Source organism: Gossypium arboreum, chromosome 1, assembly GCF_025698485.1.
Source record: "Gossypium arboreum isolate Shixiya-1 chromosome 1, ASM2569848v2, whole genome shotgun sequence".
Lineage (NCBI taxonomy): Eukaryota > Viridiplantae > Streptophyta > Magnoliopsida > Malvales > Malvaceae > Gossypium > Gossypium arboreum.
Genome location: NC_069070.1, coordinates 64,095,899 through 64,121,878, shown reverse-complemented (window position 1 = coordinate 64,121,878; position 25,980 = coordinate 64,095,899). Strand labels below are relative to the sequence as shown.

Here is a 25,980-nt window from a genome sequence, read left to right as displayed (position 1 = left end):
CATTGAAGCAAATAATTTAGCGAAAGCAAATGTTAAAAAATCTACCAAGTTTAGACAACATTTTTTCTAGTGCTTGGAATCTTTGTTTTACAACTATCTAGCCCTTTTAGTGGGATCTAGTGGATCCATTAGTGGTGTTTGAAGGAAAAGTCTAACAAATAATGTCTCATGTGGTAAAATATATATATATATTTTTATGGGATATCTAAAATAATATATAGTCCCTTCTTATACATTTTTATATTTAAATAAAAAGATAAATACGTTTTAATGTGTTTAAATTTATGTCTTTTACATTGACAATAATACTAAAATCAATTGAATTAAGACTCAATTAGAAAACTCGAAAATTATTTATTCATTTCCTCAAAGAATCGAGAAAAATATCATTATTTAGGTGGAATTCCATTTCATACTTAAATCTAATTTTAAGATGTACAAAATATAATATAAATATTTGTTACCTGCGATTTTAACTGGAATGTAATAGTAGTCTACCAAGAAATTAACTGGAATACTGTAATTTTATCAAGTTGGGTAAAAGAATCATTATTAGTTTCTTTAAAATTTTATATGTTTGGGCAAGACAATCTATCATTTCATACTTATTTTTTTATTTTAAACCAAAACTGAGTTACATATTTGGAATTCAGAATCCATTTATTGCTCAACTAATTCCATTTTAAACGTGATATTTTTATAAAGTAGATAGTAATATAAATATGTTAAAATAAATATTAAAATCTAGTCATAAATAAATAATAAATAACAAAACATTTTCTGGTACGGCTTTAAACAAATCACCATCAGGTCTTTGGAATCACATGGGCTGCCTTCATATTGTACATTGAAATCCTAGCAAAAACACATCGAAATAAGAGGGCCTATGCCTATCTGCATCAATTCTTCAATTATTGATCTTAAAAACTATTCAATATGTTCTTGGGATTTTTTTTAAGGTTTTCATTATTAGTGTAAATATTATGTTTGATAAATATTTTCTCGATGTGAAATAATAAAAATTTTATATTTAAATTTTTAGTTGACATTATTTTTAAATTCGATCTCTACTTTACCTTTTATTAAGAAAATGAATATGTTCTTAGGAAGTTTCATTGGCGTTGGCCTATCATTTATATATTTAGTAGTGTATCGAAACATTTTGAAAAAAAAAAATTAAGTGGTCGACATGAGTTATAATTTAACATTCTAATTACATTTTCAATTATTTTGATATATTTTCAATTTTGATTCTTTTAACGTTTTGCTTGGTATTGAGAAATAATAGCATTTTAATATATTGTATTACGTACGTGGTTTCACTAAATTAAATAAGTTAATAGTTTTATTTAATTAAAACATGTTTAGTAATTAAATTAAATATATTTGTTTAATTAAAACGTGCCTTCATCACGTGGTTTCTCTAAATAATAAATTTTTTTATACAATAACAAAAGTGAAGATAAAATTACACGATTTAAGTGTTTGATATAAATTTTAATTACTGTTGTACATAAAATTTTAATAAAAGGAATTTTAACTTTTTATCTCTCGAAATGTAATTTTGGGTTTGGCTATATTGCTTTACTCACTTTACCTTTATAAACTATTTTCATTTTTAAAATTTAATTACTTAAAATTTGATTACAAATGAAAATACCCTTAAATTATTTTCATTTAATATGCTTTCTAACCAATTTTTTTTATAGTTGTAACTAAATATTTAATTGAAAATTTAAAGAATCTTTTAAATTATGTTAAAATATTTTTAATGTTAATAAGTTATAAAGAATAGTATTATATTTTTAATAAAATATATATTTTTAATATATTTTAATGGCCCTTATTCCTTTTTAATGTCTCTTTTTGAAATACTAATGGTCAAATTTAGTTCAAAAAAAAAATAAGTGTCAAATTGACAAAATATGTAATTTTAAACCCCCGACCCGACTTAAGAGTTTCAACTAAGTCGAAGGCGTTACATTCGATCACCAAAGTGATCCTGTAAAGCCATTCTTTTACTTACGTTGATTTGTAAGGAAGTTGATCTATTGCATTTTAGGAAAATATTCATTCATTAAACCGACTTGACTCATTCATTTATTTATTGCGTTGATTAATGTGAAGTTTTGAGAAAACGACTTTTAGGTTTTTAAGAAAAGAACTATCAAAAGTTTAAGTACATTGTAAAGCAACGGAAAACATTTATGAATATTAGTTTTCTAAATCATATAGCATGCATTCATCAGAGTTTTAATTAAGTATCCTAATAAATTAAATAATCTCAAACCTAAGATGTAAAACTAGGAAATATTTAACAATTACAACCCAAAAAGAATTAAATAATAATAATAACTTTTAATGGAAATTTTTAATTAAAAGTAAAAATAAACTGCTAATTCGATGTCCCTCTGATGCCATTCTAAGACTTAGTTCTCTACGCTACTTGAGAGGTAAGAAAAAAAAAGGAGAGTGAACTTATGACAACTCAGTGTGAGTCCAGTTTCTAAACTATTTTATATATTTCTACAATAGTAAAGCATTCAATTCATGGCATAAAAGCAATTTAAGCATGACATAAGAATTATAAATCCATGCATGTACAATATATACTTATGATGTGATTCAATTATAATTTTAATTCCCCACTCATCTATCCTATCTACCCTCGAGCATTACTCGACACTCCAACACACATATCAATAACTAACCATTCTAGATTTCCCGATGAAGATGGTTGTTCACTTGTCATTTGTGACGCTAACTTTTAGTACAACAACTTACCATCCTGGTTGCCCGATTTTGATGGCTTTTTAACTATCATCTCTGTTTAATCCAGTTTTGATGAAACTACCACCTACTTCGTGCAGTACTGTCTTTCGATATGGACTTAAATTGTCACTATTTCCTATGGAAGTCCTCCATTCTCCACTCTCAATTTCATGAATTATGCACATATACTTAGCATGATATGTTGTTTTTCATCAATCTGTTTTAACATATAACGGCATGTGTTCATGCATCCATTCGCACCAATTTCACATAAGTAATTAATTTATGCGAATTAAAAATAGTATTACATATACAACAACTTCAAGCATTTTAACATACTGAATTTGGCTAACACATACATAAGTAGGGTTTGCACAGGAATCACACATATAGGGTTGCATATATAGGCTCACACACTTAGGGGTTCACGTAAGTAGGGTTCACACCTAAGGGTTTGCACATACAGAGTTCGTGCATACTGAGTTCGCACCTAGGGGTTTGCACATGCAAAGTTCGCACCTAGTGTTGGCACAAGTAGAGTTTGCATCTAGAGGTTCGTGCATACAGAGTTGGCACCTAGTGTTCACATATACAGAGTTCGCATAGACAACATGTAGGGTTCGCATGTAACATGTAAGGGGTTCGCATGTAATAATCATACAAGTAGTTCACATGTATTAATATGGCCACGCATGTAATAACAACTTAGGGTTCATATATCATAACCTAGGGTTCACATATAAATCATAGGGGGTTTGCATGTCATAAACAGATAGGGTTCACATAAATAACATGTAAGGTTCGCATGCATTATCATATGGGTCGCATGTATATTCTTGGAGCTCGTGTATTTAGTCCTATATGGTTTTACATATGGGTCGCATGAGGGGGCTTGTCTATAGGGGTTCGCATATTAAATCCTATACTAAAAGTCATGAGGGTTCACATATGGGCTTGTCTATAGGGGTTCACAACACTGGGGTTCGCAACTAAGGGGGTGTTTGCGATACAGGAGAGTTCGTACATGCAAGGTAGTTCGTAATACAGGGGAGGGTCGCTCATGCAATAGAGTTCGCATAATAAGGGGTGTTCTCATACATACTACCCAATTTTAATTAATCATACATAATGGTCTAAATTAGATCCCACACTTGATTTGAAGACACAAACCTTAATTTAGAAGAGGAGATTGACGATACACTTGAGAGGAAAGGATTGATTTTGAAAACTTTGAATCCTTTTGTTTGAAATTTTATTTGGAAATGGTGGAGAAAAATAAATATCTTTTAGGAGTTTTTTTTTGAAAAATTCTCTAGGTTAAGAATTCTAAGGTTTGAAAAACTTGGTTATTTATAAACTTTTTTCCCTAATTTCAATAGGATTATGAATTATTTTAAAATTGGGGTTGATTTTAAATTAAGGACTGAATTTAAAAAAAATAATTTTTGGGTTAGGCTAGTTTGAAAATTCGGCACTTTTATGGGGTAAAAATAAGGAAATAAAATATTTTAGCTAAATGCACACAAGGGATTTCAAACTTGAGGTTTAAGAGTAAGTTAAGGTCGTACCACTAAACTAACAAACTCATTCTTATTAATTCTTAGAAGAAATAACTTTTAAGGCCTTCTAATTCTCTTGCCCTATTTTTTTCTAAAAAGAAATTCCTAATTTTTTATCCATATTTCTTTTAGCTCTATTTTTGGAATGTGACATGTAATCGTTGAGGGCTAAATTTGATGTCATGCCTATTTTAAGTAATACACATAATTAACTTGTGCATCACATGAAAAAAACTAGTATAGATATATATTGAAATAATGGTCATCATAAGTTCTTGATAGGATCGCAAGTAGGGGTGAAGCCAGGGGACTGGGGCCCCTCCTAAACTGTAAATTTGCTATTTAGGCCTTTATAATTTTTAAAAATTTTAAATTAGTAAAAGTAAAATTTTACTTTAGCCCCCATAAAATTATAAAAATTTGATTTAATCATTTACAAATTATAAAGATATAGATTATAAAAATTAAAATTTCATCCGCCCCTAAAAATCATTCTGCTTTGCCCTCGATCGAAAGTTGTTTACAAATAGGTTAATATATGTATTGTTCCCTTAACTTGGTTTCTTGTACTTGGTATTTAATTTTCTTTTGGACCTAACTAGTATCTAAGTTTGGAATCATCACACATATTGGTACCTATACTATAACATTATTAGAATATGATGACTTGACATCAACAACCAATAATATAACATGTGACAACTTCATATTATGGCACATATGCAAGCTTAAATAAATATAAAAAATTATAAATTTATAAAAATTTATTTCACATCTAGAATAAATTTGGACAAACAGAAGTCCATAATGAAATGAAACCAAACATTATGTTATTCAAATTCATTCATGACATGTTTTTTTAAATAATTTTATATATTTTTAATTTTAATAAAAATTAATTGTACGAATATCAAGTATATAAAATCAAATGCTACAAAATCAATACTTCACAAAACTTCAAAGAATTAAAAAATCATGAAAATTTATTAAAAAGTATATTTTTTAATATTTCCTTAAAAAGCATGATAATTTATTAACATTAAGAATTTTTGTTCAACCAAAATCATTAACAACAATAATATTAATAATATGATAACGATAATGATGAAAAATTGAATGATCCATTTAGTGTATAAAAAAGTGATAGGTAAGGAGAAGAGATCCGAGCAAAAATAAAGCCAAGCGGACGGCCTTATTGAAGATGAAAGAATATTTTAGAAGATAAAAAAATTATCCAAAAAGTATAAAAATTTTAAAAAATAAGAAAAGAAATTTTTCTAAAATTATCAAACTTTTATATTATGATTTTGAAATTTAAAAAAATATATAAAAAATCAAAACCAGAATGAATTTGGATAAAATGACATCCAAGATCATTTAAATTTAGATATCCATTTGTCTAGTTATTTTTCATAAAATTTATATAATTTTAGATTTTTTTAAATTTTTTATTAATGCTTATCATGTGTCACAATATTAGATCACCACGTATTATATTATTAGATATCAATATTACGTTATTACATTCTAATGATGTTAGATCACACAAACTAAAATGTGTGATAGATTTTAAATTTAAGTATAAATTAAATTATAAAATTTACATCGAAGAAGAATTATATAAGTATATATATACATGAAAGTGATAAACTTTGTAGGACCAAATTTCTGCCCGGGCCCAAGCAAACCAACCCAAATTAAACACCCCACTAAACCGACCACTAACTCCATCACCCTACTAAACCATCCACTACCTCCATCACCCCCACACCCTACTAAACTGTCCATTACCTCCATCACCCCCACTACCTCCATCACCCGACTTGTTATAAGTTGTAAAATTTGACTATAAAAGCTATGGAAAAACTATTGTATGGGGGGATTTGGAGAAGATTTTTAGAGGATTTTTGGGGGGAATTTTTTAGAGGATACACATACGAAATCAAAGAGAATACAAATCAGATTTTTAAGGTAACTTTTTATATTATTCAATTTTGTTTACTTTGGTATTCACATTTTTTCTTTACACAAACGAAAGAAGGAAAAAGAGAGGGAGTTTACCTCTAATTTTATTTCCTTTCTGATTTGACCCCAAAGTTTTCATTTTTAATTCAATTTAACCCTTTTTTATTTTTGTTATTTTACTGTTAAATTAATTAATTTGAGCTTTATTCTCATTATTTTTATATTTGTTTTTTTATTTTCTATTAATTTAATTAATTTGAGTTATGTTTCATATTATTATATTATCTATTTATTATATATTTATTATGTAAATATATATAAATATATTTTAAGCGAAGTTAATTATTTTAAATATAAATTTCTATTATACATAGACTTATTATATTATTTTTTATACCATTGTTTATTATCGGTTACCATTTTATATCAAATTATTATTATTTACTACTTCTCACTATTACTAATTTAACATTGTTATTCCAATTTTTTTATTTTTTTACTATTATCCCCATATTTAATGTTATCGTCAACATATTTTTTGTTATTATCATCATGTTTTTAATATTATTATTAATACTATTAGCACAATGTTTATTACATTATTGTATTTATTATTATTGTTGTTTTATTAATTATTTCTATTAATTACTATTATTATTATTTTTATTATTTATATATGGTTAGCATTATTCTCATATTATTATTTTCATGTTGTCTATTATCATCATTTTTAAAAAAATCTATGTCCTTAATTCATTTATCCATTGATCTTCTCTCAAAATTTTTCAAAATAAAGGCAATGTTCGGTATTTAAAGAATTCGAAGAATCTGCTCTAACGTACTGGGTTTCGCTTTCTTTGTTTGTCTTGAATATTCAAATATCCTCTTACCAGTTCATTCTAAAAAATTTTCAAAATAAAGGCAATGTTCAGTATTTAAAGAATTCGAAGAATCGTGCCCTAAAGTATTGGGTTTCGCTTTCTTTGTTTGTTTTGAATATTCGAATATCCTCTTAAGGCTAAAACGCACGTTTTAAAGGTAAGCTCACAATTGAGGGTAAAAAATGTTGTGTCCTAACGTATTGGATGTAATGTTTTACCTTGAGGTGAGATGGTCTTTAATACACATTTGACTTACCTAAATGTTTTAAAAGCCAATAAAAGGAGAATCGCGTTTTGAACTCTGTCCAAATCTTTAATTTTCGACATTAAGACACTAAATAATCAATCAAGTACCAATTTTGGGCGTGTCGAGGGTGCTAATCCTTCCTCGTACGTAACTGACTCCCGAACTGGTTTTCTATTTTCGCAGACTAAAATCGTCGTTTTGAAAATTTTATTTATTTATTAAAAACGACCGTGTTTTGAGGTGATCCAATCACACCCTATTAAAAACGATTGCTGGCGACTCCCAACTTTTCGTTTTCAAAAGTCAATTTTCCGTTTTCAAAAAAATAGTTTCGACAGCTTGGCGACTCCACTGTGGACAATAAGAGAGTCGAGCTGTAAATTGATTATTTTCTATCTTCTTGTTGAAATTTAGAAATTCAATTTTTCTAAAAATACACGATCCTCGCTTTGCATTTTCTGTGTCCTTGTTGAGTTTGTTTTTTCCGTTGAATTTCTTTATATACTCTCGCATCATATCGCATGACCGTTGTGGTTACACCTTTTAAGTGGGAATGAGAAACTATGCTTTCGTGAGGTTTTCACCTCCGCATGGGCTAGGGGATCGCTTCCGGAATACATCCGTACTTATGTCTTCGTGAAGTTTTCACCTCCGCCATGGGCATAGGGAAATGTATTCCCCTGAACCGAACTTAATCCATATGAACCTATAATGGGCGAAGATCGAGGAATCTGCTAATTCAGGTACCTTTACTTTAGAACTAAACCACATATAGTGAGCAGTAGAAACTCGCCTTAGGTAGAATTACACCTAGCCCTAGTGGTTTCCCGAATAGGCGTTTGATAATTTCTTGATTGCTTAGATTTCTATTCTTATGCATAATTCTGACTTGTGTTTTTCCCTCTTTCTTTAATAGTGATTGCATAACATTTTCATCATAAAAGGAGGTGTCGATATACGGTTCGGTTACTAATAGAAAGTTTTTCCATGAAGAACGAATTCTTTGATAAAGTGAAAGACAACTCGTTTGTCCAAAGATGGTCGGAGAATGCACAGTTGGAGAAAGGTGACAGTTTGACAAAGGAGTACACGTCAGAGTTATGGGACTTTACCCGTATTAGTGTGGTTCAGAATGATCTTCAGGAGTAAAAAGAATCATGGAGTCACTGGGATGATAAGATGAAGCAGCTACTCTACTGTAATTATGGTGATATTCCTTATCTCCTCGATGTTAAGGTAGATAGGTATTTGTTCCACGCCATGGCTCAATTTTGAAATTCCGCCTACAGTTGTTTTACTTTTGGAAAGGTGGATCTAGCACCTACTGTCAAGGAATATACAGTCTTGCATCATTGTCCGAGGTTTCAAGTTGATAAGATTTATTCTAGAGCTATCAATACCCCAACCTTTGTAAAGAGGTTGATGAATATCACTGGGATGAGTGAGCAGTGGGTTGCAGCTCGAGTCCAGTAGAAAGGCAGTGGAAAGTGCATCCCTTGGGAGAAATTGAGAGAGCTGATCCTGACACACCCTGATATGAAGAAAAGAGTTGATGTCTTCGCCTTGAGCATTTATGGTTTGGTTATTTTCCCTAAGGCTTTAAGGCATGTAGATGAAGCAGTCGCCGACCTGTTTGACCGATTTGGTAAAGGAGTCATTCATGTTCCTGTAATCTTGGCTGAGACTTTCAGATCTTTGAGTGCATGTCGGAGGGCAGGTGAAGGCAGATTTATTGGGTGTGCACAACTCTTGTTAGTATGGTTTCATTGCCACTTTTGGAGGGTAGAAAAAGGATCTTACCGACCTTTTTTCGGAGATTACTCAACTTTGAAGGAGATAGTAACCATATCGAGAAGAGATGACATAATAGAAGAAAAATGGATGGCGATACTTCAAAATCTCCAAGAAGAGGATATCGAATGGAAGGCCCTTTAGATGGTTTCTGATGAGATTCTCTACCGATGTGGGAGTTATGATTGGGTCCCATTGTTGGGGATTTGAGGAGCCGTTGGATACGCCCCTCTGCTTGTATTGAGGCAATATAGATCAAGACAATTTATACCAATGATGCATGGGCTAGCTCAGAGTGGGTTCTCGTATGGGGAGAAAGATTCCAAGAAAAAGAGCCGTGAGATTTATAACGCCTGGAACCAAACTTGCCGGATAAAGGGAGTTGCAGTGAATCCAATGGTGACTCTTGAATATAATGAATGGTGGAGTAGAAGGGTTAACGATAATATCCTGAGGCCAAATTTAGAAGAAGCTCGACCGATAGAGGAATATCTACGAGTGGTCCCCTCTGAATTGGAAATCATAAAGCAAGACTTCGAAAAGAAAACCTCGGAGTTAGAAAGGAAAATAGAGAAGTTAAAGGAGGAAAAAGTATAATTAAAGCTGGATGTTGATGTTCAAAAATCTGAGGCTGAGAATTTGAGAAAGAGAAAGAGAGAGGTTGAGGAAGACCTGGACAGTCTGAAAACTGATTACAAGCAGCTGCATAAGTCAATGAGAAATGCTGGCTTGGGTAAAATGTCTGAATAGTGGAGGCAAGAAATCCAAGAGGAAAAGGCTAGGGCTGATTGGTGGGAGAAAAAGTTCCATGATGCTCAAGCTCGAGAAGTCACTTGTAAAAAGAGTTTGGATGATAGCCAGAATGAAAAATAGATGTTAAGAGCTCGGGTGGCAGAGTTAGAAATGGTACTACAGCAACATCGGAGTCGTAACTCAGTGATTGAATTAAGGGCTAGCCTAAGTAAGATCGAGAATTTGAAGGGGAAGGTAGAAGAACTTGAGACTACACTTCAAAACTGTGAGAATCAAATTGAATTATTGGAAGCAAATAATGAGCAACTAGGGGAGCAACTTCACCGATCTCAAGATCAGGTCCGAGATCGGGATTACCTCATGGGTGAAGCTATAACTCAGATACGGGTGGTGGCTGATCATTTACAGACTTTGGCAGTCTAAGCAGATGTGCTAGGAGTCAAATATGAGTTAGAGTCAGATCGGGGGCGAGAGTTAGCCTGCCTTCTTAGGAAAATAAAAGCTTTGAGTGTTAAGGCAAGACCGTATATGTAATTCATTTTATGTAAAAGATTTTGTTTTTCAGTGAAGTTTTCTAAATGGAATTGAATTCGAATCGATGTCTCATTTTTGCATCCATGTCATGCATTTACATTGCATAGCATCATAAACATTGAGTTACATAAAAGAACCCTATTAATTAGTGATAATTTATCTAGTTACATTGGAACATCGCTATTATACACGGAGGAAAACAAAGGATATGGATCAGAGGTTAGAGAAATTAGAACGAATGAAAAATGAAATGCGAGAGCAACTGCAAGCTCATATGCAAGAACAGCTGGCTAGGATCCAGCAGGAGATGAGGGATCAAATGTTGGAGTCCCAGAAAAACATGCTAGTTCACAGAACAACATGATGAGCCAGCTAACATAGCTGCTGAAGGGAGGGTCTAACAAAGGAAAAGGCCCTATGGGGGACACGGGAAATGACAATGAGGATTCCGCTTGTCCTACAAGTTTTGCGCCAGTGAACATGCAAACACAACCACCAAGGGTGTCTTTTAATATCCAACCTCTTTATCAAACTGGTACCTCGACACCAGTAAACTTCCCAGCAGGATCAAGCACCAACCTTGGAGATAATCTGGCAAGCCCCCAGGTCCCTGACTTCGACACGTGGTAGAGGTAGAAAAGGCAAAGGCTGAGGTCCTAAAACAATTTGAGGATCGATGCAAATGGTTGGAGGAAAAGTTCAAGGAGTTAGAGAATGCTGATCATTACTGCGGAATCGATGCAAAGGAACTGAGTTTGGTTCCGGACTTAGTACTTCCCCTGAAGTTTAAAATGCTGGAGTTTGAAAGATATAACAGAACCAGCTGCCCTGAGGCTCACATTACGATGTTTTATCGAAGGATGACGGGGTATGTCAACAACGATCAACTGTTGATCCATTGTTTTCAGGACAGTTTGAGTAGGGTTGCAGCGAAATGGTACAATCAATTGAGTAGGACCCAAGTCAAGTCATGGAAAGACCTAGCTCAGGTCTTCCTGAAGCAGTATGGCCATATAACAAATATAGCACCTGACCGGATCACACTTCAGAATATGGAGAAGAAGCCAAGCGAAAGTTTCCGTCAGTATGCTCAGAGATGGAGAGAGGTCGCTACACAGGTCCAACCACCGTTGCTAGAAAAAAAAACAACCATGCTCTTCATCAATACATTGAAAGCGCCTTTCATTACTCACATGTTAGGTAATGCAACCAAGAGTTTTGAAAACATAGTAATGTCTGACGAAATGATCGAAAATGCCATAAGATTGGGTAAGATAGAAGTTGGGGAGAGCACGAGAAGGTCAGCCCCGAAGAAAAGAGAGAATGAAGTAAGTAATGTGAGCTCAGGCTACACAAAACCTACCACTGTTAATCAGTCAAGGGCGATAGTCATAGGTCAGCAGGCCTTACCAAGGCGGGAGCCAAACATGAGACAGAATACAGAGAAGTTTCAATTCACTCCCATACCAATGACATATAGGGAGTTGTACAAAAGTCTGTTTGATGCACATGTAGTGGCTCCTTTCTACTTAGAGCCACTGCAGCCCCCATACCATAAGTGGTACGACGCAAATGCTCAGTGTGAATACCACAAGGAAATACGGGGCACTCGATAGAAAACTGTACCTCGTTCAAAAGGTGCGTGGAAAGGCTTATCAAAGCAGGTGTTGTAAAATTCAATGATACACCTGGTACGGGAAATCCGTTGCCCAGTCATACTGATAAAGGGGTAAACGCGATAATTGAGAATATGGGGAGGAAAGTTAAGCTGAATATCGCGGAGGTGAGAACCCCATTGAAGCTAATTTAGAAGGAAATGCAGAAAAGAGGTTTAGTCCCGCAGGGGTTGGGGGATAAAATCCAAGATACACGGAACTACTGTGAGTTCCATCATGAGAAAGATCACGAGATCCAGAATTGTATTGAGTTCAGAGCCCTAGTACAAGGTCTAATGGATAATAAGGAATTGGAGTTCCTCGAGTCTGTCAAAGAAGAGGATGTATGCTCTCTAGGAGGAGAGTCAAGTGAAGAAGGCTGCAGAGCCAGCCGTCCAGTGATAATTATTTCGAAACCCGGAGTTAATGAAGTAGAAGCAAGAGTTACACCAAGAGTTATAATCCAGAAGCCAACAGCTTCCCCTTATAAAGATAGCCATAGGGTGCCTTGGAATTATAACTGTAGTATAGCAGTTTCAAAGAAGCAGGGTTCGATTGACACGCCAAACACAGAAGCCGAACCAGCAAAAGGGAAACCCGTCATGCTCAAGCAAGAAGTAGAGAGATCAGAACCACTGGTTAATGAGCCAGTAATGGAAAATAAAGCCAATGAGTTATTAAAGTTCCTAAGATACAGTGAATATAGTGTTGTGGAACAATTACACCAACAACAGGATCGCATATCGGTATTGTCTCTACTGTTAAATTCAGAGGTTCACCGCAATATATTGATGAAAGTGTTGAACGAAACCTATGTTGTGGATGAGATTTCGGTTAACAAATTGGACTGTCTCGTCGGTAACATAATCACTAACAATTTCATCTCCTTCAACGATGATGAGATACCACCAGGGGGTAGAGGGTCTACTAAGGCTCTGCATGTTACTACATGTTGTAAGGGGAATACGCTACCCGGAGTACTAGTTGATAATGGGTCCGCATTGAACATGTTACCTTGGGCTACGTTAAACCATTTACCTATAAATAATTCCCATATGAAGACGTGTCAGAACATAGTAAGAGCATTTGATGGCACAGAAAGGAAAGTAATGGGGAGGATAGAGGTACCTCTTCAGATTGGCCCAAACACATAGGAGGTAGATTTCCTCGTGATGGATATTAAGCCTTCCTATAACTGTCTATTAGGAAGACCTTGGATTCACTTAGCTGGGGTAGTGCCATCCTTGCTGCACCAGAAGCTAAAGATGGTTACTGAGGGTTGGCTAATAATAATAAATACGGAGGAGGACATTATTGCGTCAGTTACCAGTGATGCACCCTACGTAGAGAATGACAACGAAGAGGTTGAATGTTCATTTCGATCGTTACAGTTTGTAAACGCAATGTTTATAGCTGAAGGAAGCAGGATTTCGATACCTAAGATATCAGGGGCTACGGAAATGAGCCTGCAGCTGACAGTTGGAAAAGAGGCGTTACCTGGTAGAGGACTCGGGAGGCACCTCCGTGGACGAGTTAGAGTGCCAGTCTTGGTTGGCAAGTGAGATCGCTTCGGTTTGGGATTCAGGCTAGATGCAAGCCAAGTGAAGAAGGAGTTTGAAAGGAAACAAGAACAGCGAAGAGCAAGATTGAGTGGGACAGAAGTCAGGTGGGAGTCAATGAACTTCCCCCACATTTCCCAAATATTTGTGTCTGGAGGGTTTATTCATTCTATACAGCAAAAGGTGAAAGAAGGAATGGCCGAAGATGCGATGGGAATTTGGAGCATCAACGCCACATTTAAAGAGGAAGCAATAGAAAGGAAATTATCAGGCATTTGCCCGTATGAGCCTGGGAGTGTTTTGGATAACTAGACTAAGGAAGAAATTCCTGTAATCTTTAGAGCTAACACAGAGTAATATCTAAAACTCACCTGTTGTCTTCTAGCCTAGGGACAATAAGGATCTTTTGTGAAATAGGCTCATGTTCAAACATTATTATTTTCAATAAAAAATGCATTTTCATATATCAGTTCGAGCAATTATTTTTTCTTCCTTTTCATTTCATACACAATCATAACATACAAAGGAATTATTCATTTCGTTTTCTTTGGGTATTCTCTTATACTCATAATAGGCCCCCGGATGTCAACGTCATGAGTAATGCTGATACGAGCCTGAAATTTCCTTTCAAGCGAGACATGTACTTTGAGGGACTTCAAGATTTGGAAGAGGACGAGGATTATGGTTTATCTCCCGATTTGTTAAGGATAGTGGAGCGAGAAGAGGAGCAGATCCTGCCACACAAAGAGACTATTGAGATTGTGGCCCTGGAAAAGGGGAGGGAAGTTAAAATTGGCACTTGCGTTAACGAGAAAACAAGACAAAACCTTATTGAGCTGTTGCAAGAATTCAAGGACGTCTTTGCATGGTCATATCAAGATATGCCTGGTTTAAGTACTGATATCGCAGTACACCGTGTCCCTACAAAAAAGGGGTGCAAGCCAGTTCAGCAGAAGCTCCAAAGGATGAAACCCGATGTAGCAATGAAAATAAAGGAAGAAGTCAAGAAGCAGTTTAATACTAGATTCCTACAGGTGGTCAATTATTCAGAATGGGTGGCCAACGTCGTCCCTGTCCCTAAGAAAGATGGGAAAGTACGGATGTGTGTAGATTACAGAGATTTAAATAAGGCCAACCCAAAGGATAACTTTCCATTGCCTCACATAGACACTCTAGTGGATAATACGGGAGGCTATTCACTGTTCTCCTTTATGGATAGGTTCTCCGGGTACAATCAGATTAAGATACATCCTGAGGATATGGAAAAAACCACATTTATAACTTTATGGGGAACGTTTTGCTACAAGGTGATGCCCTTCGGGTTGAAAAATGCAGGAGCCACATACCAAAGAGCCATGGTAACCTTGTTCCATGACATGATGCACAAGGAAATTGAGGTCTACGTTGACGACATGATTGCAAAATCCCTAACTGAAGAGGAGCATGTGTGAGTGTTGAGAAAATTGTTCCTGAGGTTGAGAAAATTCCAATTAAAGCTCAATTCGTCAAAATGCACCTTCGGAGCTAGGTCCGGAAAGTTACTCGGCTTCGTAGTCAGTGAGAAGAGAATAGAAGTCGACCTTGATAAAGTCAAGGCTATTCAGGAGCTGCCACTGCCACAAACTCAGAAAGAAGTCTGAGGTTTCCTAGAGAGACTAAACTATATCACACGGTTTATTTCGCAACTGACTGAGAAGTGTGACCCTATATTCCGTCTTCTTAAAAAGCATAATCCTGGGGTATGGGATGATGAATGCCAAAAAACCTTTGAAAAGGTTAAACAATATTTGTCCAGTCCCCTAGTGCTAACACCACCAAGCCCTGGTAGACCATTGATACTGTACTTAACAGTATTTGATAATTCGATGGGGTGTGTGCTCGGTCAACATGATGAGACTAGAGAAAAGAAAGAGCAATATATTACCTCAGTAAAAAATTCACTGAGTGTGAAATGGGGTATCCGCCAATTGAGAAGCTATGCTCTGCTTTGGTTTGGACAACACAAAGGTTGAGGCAATACATGTTGTACCATACAACTTGGCTAATCTCAAAGCTAGACCCTCCCAAATACATGATGGAATCAACCACTTTAAATGGAAGGATGGCCCGATGGCAGATTCTGCTCTCCGAATTTGATATAGTTTATGTAAACCAAAAAGCTGTGAATGGGAGTGCAATAGCAGACTTCCTAGCCAGTAGAGCTTTGGAGGACTATAAACCTTTGAATTTCAGTTTCCCCAATGAAGATCTAATGTATGTAGCAATCGCTGAAGGAGACATGTCTAAAGATCATTCTTGGAAATTAAATTTTGACGGAGCATCAAATACCGTTGGAAATGGAGTTGGGGCAGTACTGATATCCCCAAACGGAGACCATTATCCATTCACTTGCAAGCTGGATTTTGACTGCACAAACAACATGGCAGAATACGAATCATGTATCATGGGAATTCGGACAGCTATAGATCGCGAAATCAAAGTATTAGAAGTGTATGGAGATTCTGCATTGGTAATTTATCAGCTTAAAGGTGAGTGGGAAACGAGAGATCCCAAATTGATCAATTACCGAAAGTTAATCCTGGAGTTAATTGAAGAGTTTGATGATATTACCTTTCATTACCTCCCGCAAGACGAGAATCAAATGGCTGACGCCTTGGTTACACTGGCTTCCATGATCAAAGTAAATGAACAGGAGGATATGAAGCCAATTCAAATGAGTATCTGTGAGGCTCCGGCTCACTGCTGTAATGTCGATGAAGAGGAAGAGAGAGATGATCATCCTTGGTATCATGATATCTTACAATATATGAAGAGCCGTGCATATCCAGATCAAGCAACCGAAAATGATAAAAGAACATTGAGGAGGTTAGCCAGTGACTATGTTCTGGACGGTGAGGTCCTATATAAGGAAAGAAAGGATTAGGTGTTGCTAAGATGTGTTGACGTTGTTGAGGCAAAGAAAATTCTAGAGGAAGTCCATGATGGCGTCTGTGGGACACATGCCAATGGTTTTATAGTGGCTTGACAAATCATGAGATTCGGATATTACTGGTCCACAATGGAAGGAGATTGCATCAATTACGTTAAGAAGTGCCATAAGTGTCAAATTTATAGAGACAAGATCCATGTGCCTCCTTCACCCCTCCATGTTATGACTTCCCCATGGCCATTCTCAATGTGGGGTATGGACGTCATTAGGCCAATTTCGCCAAAGGCTTCCAATGGACATCGATTTATTTTTATGGTCATTGACTACTTTACCAAATGGGTGGAGGCTGCTTTGTACGCCAATGTCACAAAGTCGGCGGTCAGCAAGTTCGTGAAGAAAAAGATCGTATGTCGTTATGGTATGCCAGAAAGAATCGTATCTGACAACGCGTTGAATCTGAACAATAGTGCAATAGCAGAAGTCTGCAATCGGTTCAACATTAAACATTACAACTCATCACCATACCGCCCAAAAATGAATGGGGCGGTTGAGGCAGCTAATAAGAATATCAAGAAGATTGTGGGGAAGATGGCGGAGACTTACAAAGATTGGCATAAAAAGCTCCCATTTGCTCTTTATGCTTATCAGACATTTGTCAGAACTTCTACCGGGGCAACACCTTTCTCATTGGTTTATGGGATGGAGGCAGTTTTACCTATTGAGGTCGAAATCCCTTCTCTCCGAGTGTTATCAGAGCTGAAGTTAGACGAAGCAGAATGGATCCAATCTCGTTACGATCAGTTAAACTTGATTGAAGAGAAGAGGCTGAAGGCTATTCGTCATAGTCAAATGTACCAGAGGAGAATAATGCGAGCCTACAACAAAAAAGTTCGCCCTAGGGTGTTCCATGAGGGAGACTTAGTATTGAAAAAGATTCTCCCTATGCAAAAAGATTTCAGGGGAAAATGGATGCCAAATTGGGAAGGACCCTATGTGGTAAAAAAAGGCTTTCTCTGGAGGGGCATTGATACTAGCAAAGATGGATGGCAAGAGCTTGCCTAACCCGATAAATTTGGATTCTGTCAAAAGATATTTTGCTTGAAGCAGTTGAGGTGAAAACTCGTAAAGGGCGCCAAAAAAAAAAGAGAGGCCAATGTGAAAACCCGTAAAAGGGCGTCTTGAGACCAAAGGGATTTTGAATTGAAAACCCGCAAAGGGCAATTCAAATTTCGATCCAAACTGGGGCAGGTAATTGTCTCACTACACTTGAATCGACAAAGAGGAGATAAGCTACATCTTGGGGCATCAACAAAATGCTATAGATCCTTTGAGCGCGTGCCAAGTTTAAAAAGGTCATCGAGGAGTTTGTACAGAGAAGCTCAAACTGTGAAATCTGGGGCACCTATTCTGTTCCTTTTCATCTATTTTTGTATCTCAAACAATGACTGCTTTCTTTGTTGATACATCTTTCGCAAATTCTGACTTGAATAAATTTCTGTTTTACTTATCATTATAATCTTTTTCGAGTATTTTTATTGAAATAATGATTAATGAACTAACAATGTTCTCAAAAGAGGTTTTACATATTACTCTGAAAGATTTCTAAACAATACAAGATCCTGAAATAGGACAATTATTTAAAATTCACCAGGCTTAAAGAGCTAGAAACGTGTGAAGGAAAAGGGACTTACAGTATCCTCAAGCCCTCTTTTATCAAGATGGATGAGAAGGCATACATTAGGGATGTTACCATAGCAAACAGCGAGCGATAACAGCCTAAAAATTTAAATGATCATTCTCATGACATTTTGCATTTATGCATTTAAATATCCATAATACATCTAGTTAGGAGCATTTGATTAATCATGGCATCCTAAACATCTAGCATAAGCATAAAATCACTCTTCTACAGATAGGATCCCCCAGTGGACAATTAAAAAGATAGATATCATCAGCCTTATCTTCACTGAGCAGGAATGGAGCAGGCTAAACATACCCGATCTTATCTTCACTAAGCAGGAGTGAAGCAGATCAAATTTTGGCGAGTCTTATCTTCACTGAGTAGGAGTGAAGCAGATTTCAGCCACCAGCCTTATCTTCATGGAGCAGGAGTGGAGTAGGCTAAACATACCCGATCTTTTCTTCACTGAGCAAGAGTGAAGCAGATCAAATTGTGGCGAGTCTTATCTCCATGTATCAGCCATGGAGCAGATTCTAATCATCAGCCTTATCTTCACTGAGTAGGAGTGAAGCAGGCTAAATATAGCAGATCTTATCTTCGCTGAGCAGGAGCGGAGCAGATCGAATTTTGGTGAATCTTATCTCCCTGTACTAGCGATGGAGCAGATTCCAATCATCAGACTTATCTTCACTGAGCAAGAGTGAAGCAGGCTAAATATATCAGATCTTATCTCCGCTGAACAAGAGTGGAGCGGTCGACATCTGATGAATCTTATCTTCACGAAGGCGGAGCGGAGCAGATCAAATTTTAACAAATCTCATTTACATGAAGCAGCAAAGGAGCATTTTTGAAGCAATAAAGTGCGGTGGGCTGTGGCAAAAAAGACAAGACTCAGCCAGCCCAAGCAAATTTGGCCCTTCTAAAATCTTTGCTCTATTCTCATTACACGACAATGAGCAAAGAGAGGCAGCTGCAGAACCAAATTTCTGCTCGGGCCCAATCAAACCAGCCCAAATTAAACACCCCACTAAACCGACCATTAACTCCATCACCCTACTAAACCATCCACTACTTCCATCACCCCCACACCCTACTAAACTGTCCACTACCTCTATCACCCCTACTACCTCCATCACCCTACTTGTTATAAGTTGTAAAATTTGGCTATAAAAGCTATGGAAAAACTATTGTATTGGGGGATTTGGAGAAGATTTTTAGAGGATTTTTGGGGTGAATTTTTTAGAGGATACACATACGAAATCAAAGAGAATACAAATCAGATTTTTAAGGTAACTTTTTATATTATTCAATTTTGTTTACTTTGGTGTTCACATTTTTCTTTACACAAACGAAAGAAGGAAAAGAGAGGAGTTTACCTCGATTTTATTTCCTTTCGATTTGGCCCCAAAGTTTTCATTTTAATTCAATTTAACCCTTTTTTATTTTTGTTATTTTTACATTAAATTAATTAATTTCAGCTTTATTCTCATTATTTTTATATTTTTTATTTTCTATTAATTTAATTAATTTGAGTTATGTTTCATATTATTATATTATCTATTTATTATTATATATTTATTATGTAAATATATATATATTTAAGCAAGTTAATTATTTTAAATATAAATTTCTATTATACATAGACTTATTATATTATATTTTTATACCATTGTTTATTATCGGTTACCATTTTTATATCAAATTATTATTATTTACTATTTCTCACTATTACTAATTTAACATTGTTATTCCAAATTTTTTATTTTTTTACTATTATCCCCATATTTAATGTTATCGTCAACATATTTTTGTTATTATCATCATGTTTTTAATATTATTATTAATACTATTAGCACAATGTTTATTACATTATTGTATTTATTATTACTTGTTGTTTTATTAATTATTTCTATTAATTACTATTATTATTATTTTTATTATTTATATATGGTTAGCATTATTCTCATATTATTATTTTCATGTTGTCTATTATCATCATTTTTAAAAAAATATATGTCCTTAATTCATTTATCCATTGATCTTCTCTCAAAAATTTTCAAAATAAAGACAATGTTCGGTATTTAAAGAATTCGAAGAATCGTGCCCTAACGTACTGGGTTTCGCTTTCTTTGTTTGTCTTGAATATTCGAATATCCTCTTACCAGTTCACTCTAAAAAATTTTCAAAATAAAGGCAATGTTCGGTATTTAAAGAATTCGAAGAATCGTGCCCTAACGTACTGGGTTTCGCTTTCTTTGTTTGTTTTGAATATTCGAATATCCTCTTAAGGCTAAAACGCACATTTTAAAGGCAAGCTCACAATTGAGGGTAAAAAATGTTGTGTCCTAACGTATTGGATGTAATATTTTACCTTGAGGTGAGATGATCTTTAATACACATTTAACTTACCTAAATGTTTTAAAAGCCAATAAAAGGAGGATCGCGTTTTGAACTCTGTCCAAATCTTTAATTTTTGACATTAAGACACTAAATAATCAATTAAGTACTAATTTTGGGCGTGTCGAGGGTGCTAATCCTTCCTCGTACGTAACTGACTCTCAAACCGATTTTCTATTTTCGCAGACTAAAATCGTCGTTTTGAAAAATTTATTTATTTATTAAAAACGACCGTGTTTTGAGGTGGTCCAATCACACCCTATTAAAAACGATTGGTGGCGACTCCCAACTTTTCGTTTTCAAAAGTCGATTTCCTGTTTTCAAAAAAATGGTTTCGACACACTTTATATCAAAGGGTTATAAAAATCATATTAAAGGTTATTAAAATTATATCAAAAGCTACCAAATTGAAAGTATGCCAAAGGTTAATACAACTATATCGAATATCATAGGTTATTAAAATTATATTAGTGGTAATGAACATGCTAACAAAGGTTATCCAAACAATAGCGAAAGTCACTAAATAATATCAAATATAGAAAACCTGAATTAAATGTGTTGGTAATAAGGATCAATAGAGGAAGGTGCAGAAATGAATGACAATTGACAAATTCAGCTTAAGAATCTATCAAAATGATGAAGTGTTTAAGGCTTCCAAGCCCCAAAGGGCCCAAAGGTTTTTCTCGCGGTCGAGGAATGGGTTGTGATTGGAATGTTTTGACACTACCCTTGATTTTCGCCCCAATTCAAAAACCAGTTCGATATCGATTTAATTTAATTTTATTATAAAAATTAATAATTTAAGTTTTTAATTTAAAATTGTTTAATTCAAAATAATTTGAACACAAAATAACTCAAACCTAAAATGATTAGAATCTAGAGTGGCTTGGATTAACAATAATTTGAATAAATAATTTAAAATGATATGAATCTCTTTTCTAAATTTAAAAAATCGGTAAAATGTATTTTTAGTTTTTTTAATTTTGAATTTGGACAAATTAGTCCTTCTAAAAAATCAAGCAATTTAATTCCTATCAATTTTGAATGTAAGAAACTAAGAATAATTAACCATGACGTTAATGTTTTCTATCATTTGTACATAATTTTGATTAGTATAATAATAAATTTAGCCATTAAAATTTACACATTTTGTTAATTTGGTAATAACTTAACAAATTTATCTTGCAACATTTATGTAAATGCTAAATATTGAGACTAAATTTGTTAAATTTTTAGAACTTAGACTAAATTAACAAAATATATAAACATCGAGAGCTAAAATCATTTGCAATTAATTAAAGATATTAATACCATAATTAATTATCTTTAATTATTCACTTTACTTTTAAAATTAACATAAATTAAATTACTCTTATAAATTGAAAAAGAATGAATAAATATTTTTGTAAAAATTTAAAAATTCTTTTACTTAAAATAAGCTGATACAAAATAAATATCAAAATCCAAATTAAGGTACACCCAAATTAACCTGGGTTAGGATTAATAGGTACTCCAACTATATACAAATGTAGGTAATTTTGGAAAGGATTGTAGCAAAATACGTATATTTGTAGTGTGTGGGACCGTTGGCCTAAGCTTAATTTGGAGATTTTTCGTGGACGACACGATCCGAGTCTGCCGCTTTCTCTCTCTTTCATACACTCTTTCTCTCTATTAAAACCTTTCTCTTTCACTCTTTATTTTTATTTTTTTAGCTTTACTCTACTCTTTCCTTTTCCTTTTCCATTGTTTTTTTTCTTTTTGGGTTCATAAATCGATATGGAAATGGAGGATCATCGTCACCATCAATATGCCATACCCGATCTTAGGCAACTACTCAACGGAAAACCCATCAATTTCCAAGCAATTCCACAGGATACTGAGTTATTCTCCCCCGGCCACCACCGGAATCTGCCGCCACCGCAGCAACCCCACCACCCCTTCGATGTGATGCAAATGGTGGGTAGACATGAGTTCCCTTCTGATTCTACTGGTAATACTAATGCCACTCCCATGGCTGCTGTTGCCACTGTCACTAGTGCTTCCACACTTAGTCCCAGCTGTGGGTTCGACGGTGAAGCCAGTGCTTTTGGAGGTGATGGAGGAAATGGAAGGTGGCCGAGACAAGAGACCTTAACACTTCTTGAGATCAGATCTCATCTCGACCCCAAGTTCAAAGAAGCTAATCAAAAGGGTCCTTTGTGGGATGAAGTTTCCAGGTATATACAAATAATATATTTATTCTTCCATGCTCTCCATACCCTAATTCTCTATTTTCTTCCATTCCCAAAGCTAGCAACTTCACTCCATGGATTGTTTCTCCTTTTAAAGATATGAAATGGGGTTCAAACCAGGAACAGTATTACACGAGTTTTCTTCTTTTATTTATTTTTAAAGAAAATAAACGATAGCTGATCATTTCTATAGTCTTCAACTGACTTGCTCTCTTTTTTTCCTTTGAAAATGTGTTGCCTCCATTATTGTGCAAGTTTTTACTGGTTTTTACTATAAAAATGACTAACCTTTTGGATGTTTTAAGTACCCATCTGCAAGTTTTATCCATGAAAAGACGTTTTCATCAGTCCCTTGCCGAAAGACCCATCTTTATTTTTCAATTTTGAATGGTCAAATAAGAGCTTTATCAACATTCATCACATGATATTTCCATGGTCATACACATTTGAATTAGGGTTCATCTGTTTTCTAATAGGTTTAAAGTTTAATTTATTGCCATTTCCTTCCCTTTTTTCTTGGTGCTGTAGAGTCATGTTTGAGGAACATGGGTACCAAAGGAGTGGGAAAAAATGCAGGGAGAAATTCGAAAACTTGTATAAATATTATAAAAAGACTAAGGAAGGCAAGGCTGGGAGACAGGATGGTAAACACTATCGATTCTTTCGTCAACTTGAAGCTTTATATGGGGATACCAGCAACAACAATGGAGTTTTAGGCCAAGAAACTCCCCTAATCGGCAACAGTTTTCAGTTTCATGGCGCTCAAAATAGCATCAATACTCAAGCAAATCAAGAGATCTATCACTCGCAAAAGCTTTGCAGTGATAGTCTTAGTCTCTCAAGTTCCTCAAAATTCGACACTTGTTCCTCAGATAACAATGATTTAAGCAGTGCAAAGCTGAAAAAGAAAAGGGGTTGCAGAAGCTGGAAAGCCAAGATAAAAGAGTTCATCGACTCGCAAATCGGGAAGCTAATGGAGAGGCAAGAGGCATGGCTTGTGAAACTGACCAAGACGCTCGAGGAAAAGGAGCAAGAGAGGGTTTTAAGGGAAGAACAATGGAGGAAAGAAGCAGCAATAAGAATAGATAGAGAGCATAAGTTTTGGGCTAAAGAGAGAGCATGGATTGAAGCTCGTGATGCTGCTTTAATGGAGGCATTACAGAACCTGGCTGGCAAACAGTTGAAGGCGGCATCATCTGACGGTGAAAACCATAATGAAAATGGGAATGGAACAATTAACCACACTGTTAAGGCTGATGGGTGGCAAGAAGCTGAGGTTTCTAGGCTCATACAGCTGAGGACCGCCATGGAAACAAGGTTCCAACAAGTAGGGTATTCAGAAGAGGTGGTTTTGTGGGAGGAAATCGCTGCTAAGATGGGGTGTTTAGGATTTGAAAGGAGTGGTTTAATGTGCAAAGACAAATGGGATACCATTGGTGGTTCATATACCCTAATGAAAACCAAGGAGAGTAACAAAAAGAGAAAGGAGAACTCAAGAGGCTTTGATTATTATCAACCCCATGAGACCATTTTCACTCAAGGACCTGAGACATTGAGACTCCAACCAAATGACGGCTCTTCTCATGCTGTAAGCGATAGTTGCTTTCGCTTCTTCATGGCTGATGGAGATAATAACTTGTGGGAAAACTATGGTCTGAAACTCAGCAACTGATGAAAAAAAACCAGTAAGTTCAAACAAAAGATGACAGGTTTCACAATTATTGTAATCCATCCCACATGGGTAAGTTCTCTTTTGAGAGGCTGTGTAGAATGTGTAAGCAAGCAGTTTGACTGATCTTTGACTCTTGAAAATTTATGTACAGCAAACTGTGTTTCATGTTGTTCTTAGCTAATTCAAATATGGATTAATGGGTTTGATTTAATATATCTTGCAGGGGAGAGCGGAAAAGGAAAAACCACTGCATTTCAATATATATAGTTGATTTAGTGCATGGAAACTTGATTTATGATACTTCTTCATTATCACTTTCTTTCTTTCTTCTTCTTTCAATGTATATTTACTGAGAATTTGTTGTTTAGTAAATGTCTGATGAAATATCTCTGCATTATAGAGGGCATTTGCCCCCACGTGTGCAAAAGTTTATGTACAATTTCTCTGAAGTACGGTGCATAGGTTAAGGAAACAGTGACTTTGGATCAGATTGTAAACCAGAATGCAAATCTTTCAGATTTTGTTTGCATTTGTATCAAATAAGTAGGCCAAGGATTAACGGGTTTTACATATATATACTCGAGATCATTCTATTTGATATTCCATTTATATTTGTTTTTTTTAAAGGTAAAATATTTGTTCGATATAAATAAATTTAACTAATAAATATCTAATAAAAAACTTGTAATCTCATTTAGATTTTGATAGGATGAACCGGTTTGGTTTTGGATTGAATTGGGGAGTTTTTAAAATATTTTGGTCATTTTAGATTTAGATCATTTTAGGTTTGGGCCATTTAGATTTAATAGTCAAGTTTTCGAGTTAGATTTATTTTAGTTCATATTATTTTGATTTGCTTGTTTTAGTTATTTCGAGTTTGAATAATTTCGTTCTTGGATAATTTCTGATTTCAAGTTACAAAGATTCGAGTTGTTAAATTTTTATGATTAAGTTGAATCGAGTTTATATTTAAATTTAATAAAATTGAGTTTTGGAGTTAGCCTAATGCGGTAAAAGTTTTTCCCTAGAAGTAAATAATTTTTATGAGTCCTATTTATTTATTATTTTGACATGAATATATAAATGAGTTATATTGATAAATAAATTCTTTTTTCTCAAAATCAGAAGAGTGGTTGGGTCGAAGAAATAAAGGATTTTTAATGGTCATTTTTATCATACAACAAACGTAAATAAATTAGATATCAAAAGATAAGATAGAAAAATATTATAACAACATAATTGGCGATAGTTCTGGATCGAAGTTGTCCCCAAAGGAGTGGGTGGTAGGGTCACGAAGAAGGTTCGCTTGGGCGAAGAGGATTGACCAGATAGCGGTGGAATGATGGTAGAA

General features: G+C 34.8%; 3 protein-coding genes across 5 annotated transcripts; all 3 read left to right on the top strand.

Annotated features, from left to right (window-relative positions):
• The first annotated feature begins 10,919 nt into the window (after positions 1 to 10,919).
• Positions 10,920 to 12,118, top strand: LOC108481138 (uncharacterized). The gene is made up of 2 exons (XM_017784304.1): positions 10,920 to 11,037; positions 11,133 to 12,118. The coding sequence occupies exons 1-2, from the start codon at positions 10,920 to 10,922 to the stop codon at positions 12,116 to 12,118; spliced, it is 1,104 nt and encodes a 367-aa protein (XP_017639793.1).
• A 3,549-nt stretch (positions 12,119 to 15,667) lies between these two features.
• On the top strand, positions 15,668 to 16,639 carry LOC108481137 (uncharacterized). The gene has a single exon (XM_017784302.1). The coding sequence runs from the start codon at positions 15,668 to 15,670 to the stop codon at positions 16,637 to 16,639; it is 972 nt and encodes a 323-aa protein (XP_017639791.1).
• A 5,716-nt stretch (positions 16,640 to 22,355) lies between these two features.
• On the top strand, positions 22,356 to 25,201 carry LOC108482429 (trihelix transcription factor PTL-like). 3 transcript variants are annotated; one of them, XR_008283310.1, is made up of 3 exons: positions 22,356 to 22,942; positions 23,486 to 24,698; positions 24,853 to 25,201. XR_008283310.1 is itself a non-coding variant. In XM_017785562.2 (3 exons), the coding sequence occupies exons 1-2, from the start codon at positions 22,503 to 22,505 to the stop codon at positions 24,627 to 24,629; spliced, it is 1,584 nt and encodes a 527-aa protein (XP_017641051.1). In that variant the 5' UTR covers positions 22,356 to 22,502; the 3' UTR covers positions 24,630 to 24,642; positions 24,853 to 25,201. The 3 variants fall into 3 exon arrangements, 2 of the variants coding, with proteins under 2 accessions (XP_017641051.1, XP_017641050.1); XM_017785562.2 differs by having other exon boundaries at positions 23,486 to 24,642; XM_017785561.2 differs by having other exon boundaries at positions 23,486 to 25,201.
• Positions 25,202 to 25,980: the final 779 nt, after the last annotated feature.